We start from the raw sequence: 12,480 nt of genomic DNA, 5'->3' as shown, positions 1-12,480 counted from the left end.
GCACAGTTCAGGGATTGAAAGTCAAGCCACACTCTGATTACATATTTTAAGGGATAATATCACTCTGCATCAGTAAAAGTGAGGAAAATACACTCAAATGGAGACAGTGGAGTTTAACATGTATTTCGATCTTTTGAATAGTAGGGGGAAGAAGAAGCATGGGAGTGGTGGCATCTAAAGAAGTGAGAGGCAGGAAGCTTCTTACTGCTCTCTTTTACTGCAGTCCCTGTGAAGACAGTACTGTAGTTTGGGGCAGTACCTTCAGCACCTGAAAATACCAGAGCTCAGACAACTTTGAGTTACATCCTCCACAGTGTACACATCTTCTTAGGACTCAGCTGGAAGTGCAATAAAAATGAATTTAAAAAAATAAATAAAAAAGCTAAAAGAAAAAGAGAATAAGCCAAACAGAGGAAGAAGAAGGGAAAGCTACTTGACAACTGGGTAAGCTTATCCTTTAAGTGTCTTCTTACTAGGCAGAAGAATTATCCCACTTAGATTCAGAGACCTCAGCAGAGAAGAATGAGGGCTGGGAGTGTGTGAATACCCATGCACTATGTCTCTTGAAACTTCAGTCTTTCCTAAGTGTAATTGCTTTTCTTGTCATGCTTGTTAAGCACGCTGCACTGCCCGTGTGATTCCATGAGATACTTTGTTACTCCTCTCACTTAATTTAGTCCAATTAGATTTTGGCAACCCTGGACACAAAGGATCTACCTATCAGATAGAGTGCTTCTGCTTGGGGAGAATGTGATTAAAGTTCCCTTGGGTGGAACTGAGGCATTTCTCTTCCGCAAAGCTGCTGCAGTAATTTGGACTTGCATGGAATGTGACAGGGATCACATTCAGTTCACCGTGCTGGTCTCCTGGTAGTCTGGCACCACCAGTCACCTTGTTAGTTTGTTTTAATTACTGTTCAGCACATACCTATGCCAAAAAGTCCTGAAGAGCTTTGCCTTGGGAAAGTTGAAAGGCAACTCCCTCTGTCTAATCAGGCTGTGAAGTGGTGTCTTTCTTTGTAAAGGACTCACAAAATATGTTAATTGGCGTGTTAATTCCCTATCTAAAGTGAAATCCAGTAAGAACCTTTAGCAGCAGCTTAGGGTACAGGTTCAAGAAAACTCTTCTGATACAAAGACCAAGTAGAACTAGATCTGGGAACCAGATTGTGTGCACAAATGTGTTTGAACAAACAAGAAACTACCCTGGGACTGCAGGATGGGATGGGTTTGTTTTTCCTTATCCTGCAGAGGTACAGGATTCTCACAAATTCTCCAGTTATTGCCCCTTGAGACCTTGGAGGACTTCCCACTGCAGGTTTTCTTTTTTGGCAAACCATTCAGCTCCATTTTCCTTCTTTACATAAAAGACAACTCTAAAACTGGCAGGAGCACAGCAACAGCTCAGTCCAGCATCAACCTTAGTTAGAACTACCAAGGTCACAATATACTTCTTACTCTAATTGCATGCAAATTCAGGTAAGATGTTTCTGATTGATGAAGATTATGATAAAGGAATAATAAAGTGATTCCTTCAGAGCAACAAAGAGACAAGTGCCTGGTGTTAAAACACGGGCAGGATCTTTGAGCATGCAGCAAGGAAAGGGTTGCAATCATCTCCTAAATGTACTCCATGTAAATAAGGAGTTGTAAAATGTGATTTACATTACTGAGTTGCTTACCTCTCCTGTTTTGACTATATAGGAAATATTGGTGATTCATCATGCAGATATACAGGCTGAGGGGCTGGAACTACTTAGTGGGAAGCCCTACAGAGAGGAGCATGTCATAATTGGCTCCTGAGTCATCAGAATGATGATTCTTCTGCTGCATATCAGTACCTAGCACCAGGGAAGGTAGCAGCAACCTATGCTTTTGCACAGTAACTTCGTGGCTCAAGGATCAGGAAGTTGAAGACCTAGAACTCACAACAGCTTCAAAGTCTTGAATCCCCAGGCTACAGGATTGTAAAATGCTTTTTACTACTCCCACTGCAGCTGGACCTTGTGCGGAAGAGAATGGAGGATTCACAGGATCAGCAACAGATGAAGTTTATGGAAGTTTTGACTCCGTAACCCAGTAAGATTCCTCCAGCAGAGCAGAGCTGTAGATTATGACCCCTGCTTCAAATGTTCACTACGTGTTTTGTTTAATGATACTCTGGTGAATACTGAAGTCCCTAGAGTCCCATTGTACCTCAAACCAATTGTTATTCTTGCAAAGAAAACCACTGCTCAGCTCCCCTCACCTGACAGTGGCACGTTACTTGGCAAGTTCCAGGCTCCCAAAGGGATCTCCAGATTAAGGCTGGAGAATGTAGAATCCTGAAGACCCTTCAAAGGACTTATAAAGGGCCAAAAGAGGCATAAAGTCATTGTGCTACTTATTCCCCATCTACAGAACTTGACATATGGGGTTTCTTTTCATAGAAAGTTCATCTCCGTAGTGAGAGCAGAGGGAGCATGCAGGGAATGAGGAGAAGAGGCAGAGATCATTCAGTGGAGTTGTATGGGATTGTGTGTACAAATGTGTTTAAACAAACAAGAAATTACCCTGGGACTGCAGGATGGGACGGGTTTGTTTTGATTCTGTAACCCAGTAAGATCCTCTGTGAGAGTATCCTCTCTGTGGAGTCATGTCAAATGTTCCTGTATCTCCCAAATCAGCCTCTTCAAATGTCCAGTGAAGTGCAGAAGGACAGAAGGATCAGAGAGCTCTTAGAGTACTGATCACATCTTGGAGTACTGATCAATCATAGAGTACTGATCACAATGCAAATGGGCTTCATCCAAAAACTACTGAGTTGAATAAAAGTTCTCCCAACCACAATTCTTCTTGATCATTAAACCCCAGCAATTCAAGGCCCAGCAAAGTGATGCATATCTAAGATGTGAATCCAGATACTGAATCCGCATATGAATTTGAACATCTTCTTTCAGTACATGCTTGAATAGGGCACAATCCTACAGCCTGGAAGAAATTAATTGTGCCACTCATTAAAAGCCAAAGAGGAGACTAACAAAAAAAAAATCCATTGATCACAAAATTGAAAAGCCTTGAAAGTGTTCATAAATATTCTCTATCAGGCCCTGCAGCTGCCTGCCTTTTGGTGTTGGGAGCACCAAACTCAATTTGCACACCTTTCAGATTTAAAATGGTATTTACAAGGATTAAATTCTCAGAAAACTGTGCATTTCACTGCAATTTCTGAATCAGCACTGTCCCATTAACCCAGCAGGAGGACTTAGCTGGCACAAACACACAACTCCTCATTATGTCTGTCAAATAATATAGCAAAGTCAGGAGAAAATGTCCTAACTCATAGGTGGCAAAGCTGAATCTATAGAATTTTTGGAGGCCTGTTCAGATGAGCTTATAGTAATGTTATTGTAACCACAATATTTTGACAGATGAAAGGAAGTAATTATAAGAAGAAATAATATTTTTATTAGTACAGATTTTATATTTGGAAAAGCAAGCATGTTTTTTTGGAGTGCAAACCCACCCTCAGGTCTGAAACCAGAGCCTTTTCACTGACCAGAGTGGCAGCTCTGAACAAAAGCTCTTACCTTGCACCACTTTCTTTACAGCAAAACTGCAAAAAAAATTTCTCCTCTTTCTCAACACATCTTATTACTCAGGAAAAAACCACAACAAACTAAGAATCAATTACACAGTCAATATTAATTATATCATTCATAAAAAATCAATTAACTGGAAAATATCATGCAGTACTTTAACACTTAGAAATAAAAATCCCAGCAGATATAGGCTTGTGCACCTTCCCAACACTTCTTGCCTGCCATTTTCTGTTACCTGTCCCACTCCCTCCCTCTCACTGAACCTTAGGAGTCCTTGGGCTTTCTTTCAGTAATGTATCTTCTTCCAAATCCATAGAATCATAGAATTTTAATGGTTGGAATGGACCTTACAGGTCATCTAGTCCCAACACCTCCTGCCATGGGCAGGGACACCTCCTCACTAGATCAGGTTGCTCAAGGCCTCATCCAGCCTGGCCTTGAACACTGCCAGGGTCGAGGCAGCCACCACATCCCTGGGCAACCTATGCCAGTGTCTCACCATCCTCATAGTAAAAACGTTTCTCACAAATAGTTCTCTACAGCCTACTTTCTGTATTCCAGTAATGTTTCCTTCTTATCCTTAGAATCTACTGCACCTTAACAATAAGAAAGTTTTCCTGGACTTCAACAATTATTTTCTGATTTTTTATTTACCCTTCTATAACTGTCTGGTGTCTTTTCACCTCCGACAATACCTATTTCATGCCATAGTGGAAAGGTAGAGAAAGCAAAGTTCCTTGGCGACTTTTAGATCTATTTTACAAACACACAAAAGTTCAACAGAATTGGTCTTCAGAATATAAGCTTTCTTTCCAAGGTTCCAAGCTTGTCTTTTTCTGATAGCATTTCATAGAATCATAGAGTCATAGAATTTTAGGGGTTGGAATGGACCTTAAAGATCATCTAGTCCCAACCCCCTGCTCAGGTTGAGTCTCTGTGGTGGAAGAGACTGGGGACTCTCCCACCACATCAGGTTGCTCAAGGCTTCATCCAACCTGGCTTTGAACACTGCCAGGGTTGGGGCAGCCACCACTTCCCTGGGCAACCTGTGCCAGTGTCTCACCGCCCTCACAGGAAAAACCTTTTGCTCACATCCAGCCTAGACTTTCCCTCCCTCAAATTGAACCCATTGCCCCTTGTCCTGTCACTGCAGCTCCTAACCAAGAGCCCCTCTATAGCTTGCCTGTAGCCCCTTCAGATACTGAAAGGCTGCTATGAGGTCTCCACACAACCTTCTCTTCCAGGCTGAACAGCCCCAACTTCCTCAGCCTGTCCTCATAGGGGAGATGCTCCAGTCCTCTATCAACTTTGTGTTCTCTGGACTTGCTCCAGCAGTTCCATGTCCTTCTTATGCTGAGGACACCAGAACTGTGTGCAGTATTCCAGGTGGGTCTCAACAGAGCAGAGGGGAAGAATCACCTCCTTTAACATCCTGGCCACACTCCTTTGGATGCAGCCCAGGATTAGGTTGGCTTTCTGGGCTGCTGGATTTATCATGCTGATAAGTCTGTGTTTCCTGCCATGAATTTGGCCAGGCAAACTGGTACAATTACAAGATGATTGTGATCTGTCACAGGATTAGTAGGAGGATAAGCTGTTCATTGTGAATGAGCCCAAAAGTTTGCAAAACACCAAAGGGCAGTATTTATACTGTCTTTCATGTCAAATCTGTGAAGGCCATTGAGAAGGATATTGAGCTACTTCAAGGTTTTTAACATGTTAGACTGGAAGCTTGAAAATTGAAGTGGTGTTTATTTGTTAATAGGTTTGAGGGTTTGTTTTCATCTGATAGTTGTAACCTCTTTTAGCTACCTGCCTCTTTTTGGTATTTGTTAATCTTTTCCATTTAACAGATTTCTTTGATCCTCAAAGATTGCTGCCAGGAAAAGTAATCATCAGACTTCAGGTTTTTGAAAAGCTGAATAGCCTGCATTTTTGACACATCCTTTTCCTTGCCAGTGATGGTTTCATCATCAGACACAGGCTTCCCAAGTGTTGGCTTGTCTTCAGAAAGTTTCTTGGCTTGGTGTTCCTCCTGACTATTGTCCATCTTCACATTGGACTTTAGGCTGTGGAAGCAATAGTCACCAACCTGACAAAGGAAAACTGGCTCAATGCTGTCAGGGTTTAACACTACCAAGTTGCCCTCTGACAAAGGCTGCTTTCCGGGAAGACTGCTTCCCTTCTGTAAGGCAGTGGGTTCTGAATGTCCAGGGAGGCCTAAGGGCACAGTAAGATAGTCTCCAAATGTATCCAGGTGCAATTCAGGAGAAGAGGTTGGTGCTTGGTCTGAAACTGGGACCATGACACCAGTTTTCCCAGGAGAAACCTCATGGCAAGAGTGGTCACTGAGGGGCTGGGGCTCCTGGGAGCCACCAGGTGACTCCTCAGCAATGACAAGTGGAGGATGGGTGGCAGCACTGGCTGATGGCAGTAACAGGCTTTCCGTGGTGATGTAGTCTAAGGGGCACTGCTGAGGAGATGTGGTACAGCTAGGAACCTTCGGAGAGTTCTCCAGAGAGTTCTGCTCTTCTGTTCTCATGTTCCTGTCTTTCGCACAGGCTGGTGGGGCTGGTGAGACTTCTTCCTTATCACTGAGGTGCTGCATCATTTCCTTCTGATCTTGTAGCAGGTTAGGCTTTGGAGGACCTGCTCCAGGCTGTTCTTGCTTCTGTGGAGCCTGGGTACAGTCTTCCCTTGGAATTGTCACATACTGAAGGGAAACTGATTTCTCAGAGAGTCCCGTAGAGTCCAGTTCCAAGCTCTGACATACATCAGGCTGGGAGGACATCACTGGGCTGTACAAGTATGGACCATTGAAAGCACAGCAAGGGGTCACTACGTGGGAAGCAATACTTGCATCAGTACTGTTTCTCCTCAAAACAGGAAGGGGATGACCAGCAATCTGCCTTGAGCAGATAACTGGGGTGTGCTCTGGCTCATTTAAAGCGTGGTATGAGTTCTGCAGGTCTGGTGCAACAGTGGAAATATCTGTCTTTTTAGCCTGTCCTTCAAGGCACTCTGCCAAAGTCTTCACCTGCCTGAATGTGGGAAAGGTAAAAGTTGCTCATGAGGGAGATTATTGCAGTAAACATTAAATACAAAACAAGCTTAGCTGAAAACACACATAACTACACACAGGCTTAGAAAAAAATTTCCTTGGAGAAGCAATCTAACCTAGGTAGCAAAAAATTGTATCCCCTCCTCAAAAGCAACTTGTATAGGCTTTCCAGTGAGAGAACTTTTGATTCTATCCTGCCATGATGCAGGGAGATCTCAGAGCCTATCATCCCCAGTGTGACTATGATGTGCTGTTCACTCACCTGTCCAGAACTTGAAGGAAGCTAGCCTGCTCCATCTTCTCTGGAAGGTTGTGTTTGTTGAAGTCCAGCTGGCTGCTTGTTGGCCAGTCTCCCAAATGTGCTTTCTGAAAATGCAAAAGCAGACATGATCAAAGAGCAGTGTCTCACTGACAGAAGAATCAGGACCTGTACATTCCTCAAGGACAAAGAAGACAAATAAGAAAGTCTATATCATCTGGCAACAAGGATAACACTTTACTAATATGACTAGAAGGAGTGTTCTGTGCTCCAGAAGATGGTTACTTCAAACCCATTTTGCTTTACCACTGATCTCACCACAAGTTCTCAGTAAATCAACTTAGAAAAACACCCCAAGACTTGTGATTTATGAAGGAAGGACTTGAGACCGATTTGATAGTGAGTGGCTGTCTTGGCCACGGTGATCATGAAATGACAATTTAAAATGTTCAGAGTAATGGGGGGAAAAAGAACAGTAGAGATGCTACTCTGGATTTCAAGAGAGCAAATTTTAAGCTCTTCAGGGAGCTACTTGGCAGTCTCCCTTAGGAATCTGCTTCTGAGGCTTTGTGAGTCCACAAGTGCTGGAGAGTTTTCAAGAGCCTCCAGGGACAAGAGGCCTTGCAGAGGGGTCTAGATACATTGGAGCATTGGACAGTCATCAGTGGAATGAAATGTAACAAGTCCAAATGCCAGATTCTGCACCTGGGACAGAGTAACACCAAGCCAAAGTATAAACTGGGAGAGGAGGAACTGGAGAGCAGCCCTGCAGAGAGAGGTCTGACAGGCTCAGTATCAGTCAGCAGTGTGTGCCCTGGCAGCCAGGAGGGCAAACAGCATCCTGGGGTGCATCAAACACAGCATCACCAGCTGGGCAAAAGAGGTGATTATCTTCCTGTATTTATCAATGATGTGGCCTCACCTTGTGTACTGTGTGCAGTTCTGCACCCCACAATTTAAGAAGGATTTTAAGGTACTCAGATGTGTCCAGAGGAGAGCAACAAAACTGGTGAAAGGGTTAGTTTGGAGAAAAAAAGGCTGACAGTCAACTTTATCTCTCTCTCTAGCTTCTTGAGGAGGGGAAGTGGAGAGGGATGTGCTGGTCTCTTCTCCTGGATACCCAGTTGATCAGCATCAGCTGATGAAGTTTGCTAGTGACACTAGATTATTTCGATTGGTTAAAATTTGAAAGTACAGAAAATTTTCTAGCTTGATTTTAAATCACAATGAAGCTAACAAGTACAACACAAAGAAGCCTGCTAGTATAAATACAACACTGTTGAGGAAGACCAGAACTGCTCCTAAAAATAAGTCATAGACTAATGAAGATATCTGTTCATTGTGGACTAGGAAACAAGAAGAGTTTCTTAAGATTAACAATTTTAAGATTATTTTAAGTCCTGAAAAAGAGACAGAACTAATGAACCCTTCAAGGTACAGTTCCCTCTTACCCCCAGGTAACTCTGGATCAGGACACTCTTGCTGGGGTTTGGAATCTTTTCCTCCCACATTTTCTTCTTCCTGCAGTAACAACACAGACACTTCAAGATTTGCTTCTTAACGTGGCTGTAAGCAGAAAGGACTGTGCCTCATACACTGCTGCTCTGCACAGCACAGCACCACTGAGGCACTGGTACAGCATCACTCAACTCTCACCCTTGCACAGACATGCACAAGGCTGCCCATTGCACTCCAAGGCTCATCTCCACACAGACCTCTCTCTCCTGTGGCCGAGAGATGCCTCAAGCTTTATGTCACTCACATGGCCAACAAGCTGCTAAATCTCCTAGTAGCAATGCAGGCTTACCTGAGGAAATACTTATAGCTGCAATAAGCAACTATTAGCAGAGGGATGATGAGAGTTGTGAGTGCCACTGGGAGAACAAATGGTGACAGAACTGAAACAGAGAAAAGAGAAACGGGTTTTTCAGTCTGGTCACTCTTCATACAGACAGTTCATACATTACATACAGATTACGTACAGGGAAATGTGGATGACATGTCAAGGGATAGGATCATGAAACCTTCAGACTGTTGGGATATCCTCCAAAGTGGGACAGACCAAACTTACTGACTGAAGGAGTTCATTGTTTCCTTTACTGATTCATTTTTAAGGTTTAGTGACATCAGAGTAAACAATTTATGCTAACAATATGATGGTTAGGAACCTTACTCCCCAATGAACAATAGGCATGTCTTCGAGCATCTTAGCTCTGCCTGATCTCGTACAGTCCTGATCTTGTACAGTCCTGAAGAGATGGAGTCTCAGAGATTTGCTAAGTAAGAGTTTCCTCTGCTAACAGCCACAACAGCATGCCAGTTTCTTCCTGAATACACTCATCAAAAATTACCTACTTGCTTACTACAAGCTTCCTCAGGACAAATCATGTAGGATGATATTGCCTGGGCACAAGAAGGTATGATGACAGACATTCTGCCTCTATGTCCAGAAACAGCAAAAACACATCAAGGTTTTGTCTCCAGCAGACTCCACTGTATGCTTTATGCCACCCTGTAGTCACTCTGCAAACGTAGAACACTGATTACTTATACTGTATCTTCTTGCAGTCTCAGGCACTTCCGTCACTGACAGAGAATGGACACAGACAGAATGGACTGGTGCAATCAGGAAATAAAGACGATCTTTTGTGCAGGAAAGAACATTGAAAGGTCATTCACTTCCTGCACTAGCATTGCTGCTGTACTGCAAGGATGCAGGCAGGACAGCCACCTTGTTAAACAACCCCAGATAGCTCATGGCTGCACCTCACTCCAACCCCAGGTGAGAGGAAGTGTTTTTCTAAAGAGGCATTTCAGCTATTAGCGTTCCACAAAAACCTCATTGAACCAGTCTGCACAAAAAGTACCATTCTCAGTCTTCCAGGTGAACTCCTCGCTCCATTCACTCCAAGGCCCCTCATAAATCACAGGTGTATTGACCCTTGCACGCATTTTCCCCCTGTACTCTGTAGATGCTGCCAGCATCTGCAGGGTGAAGATGAAGGGAGGTTCATCATTGCTGATGTTTAACTCCTGGAGAGTCTGGGGAGAGGAAAGAAGCACAAATGACAGGGGTGAGAAGAACTGTCTTTCCATTTGACCAGCAAAGAAATATCCAGGACTCCTGCACTTTCTAAGTGTTACCTTTTCATATCGGTTGTTTTCCCAGTACTTGACTTGGTATCTCTGTGTTATATAGCCATATTTCAAAGTGTGTTTTGTCCACCTCAGTTCATACTCTTGGTTCTCTATCGCTGTTACTGACACATTTGCAGGCGGCAGCACCTTAACTGGAACACACACAATGTCACAGGGCACTTACCAACCTACTGGTCCAGCACTCTCTTTCCCCACTGTGAATCATTTCCAGGGACTAAAAACAAGATTGCTTTGTGCAATGTAAGAAGTCTCAGCTTTATAACACCTCTTAATGCTCTGCATCTTCATTTTCTAGTCAAATGCAATAAACCAGTAGATCACCAAATAACAGAAAATCCATACCCATGACTATTGACAGCATTGCCAATGTACAGAAAAGCAGAGAAGCAATAATTGAAACATCTGTACTGCTCCAACACATTCCCAGAAATTTTCAGCTCTGTTGGAGCTACCTCCTGATATTTTCACCCACTGCAGGAGCTCTCCTAGCATTAGTCTGTGAAAAGTAGCCCAAATACCTCTAGATACATGCAGGCAGAGATGATCCACCTGGCACACCTCAGTGGGTGGAGGATTTGTGCCTCATCCAATGTTCCAGGGGCCATGCATGGCACAAACCCACAAGAGCTCCACTGGCTTCTTAAGAAATCACACACTCCCTACAAACACCTCTCTCCACAGCTCCCTGTTACCTAGGACACTCATGGAAGTCAATGACAGAGAAGTCAGCAAGGTGACAGTCACTCACTGAGAAGCTCTGGGTCACAACCTGAATTTCTGCACAGCAGTTTCTACCTCTACCACCTTCCTCAGAGTAATGAGTGCCACTGAGGAATTCTACACCTATATCCCTGAGCTGTGGCCTGATAAAATTGCTTTCTTCATCAGTAACTGTTTCTTCCTCTCCCCACTCCCTTCTCTCCATTGCCACTGTCCCCAGCCCCTCTGGGTCAGACAGGCTTCTCTCCAAGAAACAAGGAGGAGAAGCAAGAAACAACACTACTACAATAACTCACTGTTCTTATAGGTTTTAATCAGTTTCTCCTCTGTCTTGGCCCGGACAGACACACTGTACTGGCTCTGGCTGCTGAAATTGCTCACAGGGATCTCACAGCTCTGAGCCACGTATGGGACGTGGGGTAAAATCTTCTCACGGACAGGGAAGCACTCCTCTTCGCTGAGGGGAGAAAAAGAGGTTGAACTGAGATCAGGGGAAAGGGACAGAAGTGGAAACCCCATGGGAGAGGCCCAGACATGTTGCCATCAGCAGAGGACATACCCTGATTCTGGGGCAGCGCTGAAGAACAAGCCAAAGACGATAGAGGTGGTGATCACTTTCTTCACTTCCCAGCTGCACGTCAGGCGATCTCCACCATTGAAGAGGCAGCGAAGGTTCCTGGGCTGAAGACCACCTTCAGAGAAGACAAGTGCAAGCTAAGTAACAGAAAAGTTCTGGCTTCTCAGCCAGAGCTTCCATCCCCGCATGGCTCCACTCCATCGCGTGCTGCTACCTTCAGGGGTCTTCCATGATGCCTCCGAGCTCCACTCACTGTACTGCCCAGAGAAACCACTGTCCTGTCCCGGTCTGGCTCGCACACGGGCAATGTAGCTGCTCCCCAGGACAAGGTTCTCATGGCTGAGATGGCAACGTGTGGTGTTGGAGAGCAAGAGCGAGACAGCTTCCTGTTGTTGGAGGAAACAACACAGAGAGAGAGCTCGTAGGTCTGAGGAGAAGGACCTGGGGGTGCTAGTGGATGACAAGCTGTCCGTGAGCCAGCAGTGTGCCCTTGTGGCCCAGAAGGCCAATGGAACCCTGGGATGCATCAGGAAAAATATTGCCATCAGATCAAGGGAGGTGATCCTGCCTCTCTACTCAGCCCTTGTAAGGCCACACCTGGAGTATTGTGTCAGTTCTGGGCTCCTCAGTGTCAGAGGGACATGGAGTTCCTGGAGCAGGTCCAGTGCAGGCCAAGAAAGATGATTCAAGGCCTCTCTGCCTCCTCTCACTGATGAGGAAAGGCTGAGGGAGCTGGGCCTGATCAGCCTCATGAAGAGACAACTGAGAGGGACCTCCTCAATGTCTGCATGTATCTGAAGGGGAGATGCCAAGAAGATGGAGCCAGGCTCTTCTCAGTGGTGCAAACCACTGTTCTGGGAAAGGAGGGAGAAGAAGGAAGGGAGGAAATTGGTGAGCTGGGGAATGGAGAAGAGGGGTGAAGGCTGAGGGAGCTGGGCCTGATCAGCCTCATGAAGAGACAACTGAGAGGGACCTCCTCAATGTCTGCATGTATCTGAAGGGGAGATGCCAAGAAGATGGAGCCAGGCTCTTCTCAGTGGTGCAAACCACTGTTCTGGGAAAGGAGGGAGAAGAAGGAAGGGAGGAAATTGGTGAGCTGGGGAATGGAGAAGAGGGGTGATGGA

The 12,480-nt window shown here is 44.8% G+C and overlaps 1 protein-coding gene across 1 annotated transcript in view; it reads right to left on the bottom strand.

Annotated features, from left to right (window-relative positions):
• Positions 1–5,426: 5,426 nt before the first annotated feature.
• The window catches only part of CSF2RB (colony stimulating factor 2 receptor, beta, low-affinity (granulocyte-macrophage)), a 12,621-nt gene continuing 5,567 nt past the window's right edge, over positions 5,427–12,480 (bottom strand). Inside the window, exons 5-13 of the mRNA XM_009073035.1 lie at positions 11,571–11,742; positions 11,339–11,471; positions 11,076–11,236; positions 10,045–10,190; positions 9,768–9,942; positions 8,708–8,798; positions 8,352–8,421; positions 6,904–7,007; positions 5,427–6,621 (exon numbers count right to left, since the gene is read on the bottom strand). Of these exons, the coding sequence (XP_009071283.1) occupies positions 5,427–6,621; positions 6,904–7,007; positions 8,352–8,421; positions 8,708–8,798; positions 9,768–9,942; positions 10,045–10,190; positions 11,076–11,236; positions 11,339–11,471; positions 11,571–11,742 (2,247 nt within the window). The remainder of the gene's footprint in view (positions 6,622–6,903; positions 7,008–8,351; positions 8,422–8,707; positions 8,799–9,767; positions 9,943–10,044; positions 10,191–11,075; positions 11,237–11,338; positions 11,472–11,570; positions 11,743–12,480) is intronic.

Source organism: Acanthisitta chloris, unplaced genomic scaffold, assembly GCF_000695815.1.
Source record: "Acanthisitta chloris isolate BGI_N310 unplaced genomic scaffold, ASM69581v1 scaffold6074, whole genome shotgun sequence".
Classification (NCBI taxonomy): Eukaryota; Metazoa; Chordata; class Aves; order Passeriformes; family Acanthisittidae; genus Acanthisitta; species Acanthisitta chloris.
The sequence above is the reverse complement of the archived record's forward strand: the minus strand, read 5'-3'. Positions and strand labels throughout refer to the sequence as shown.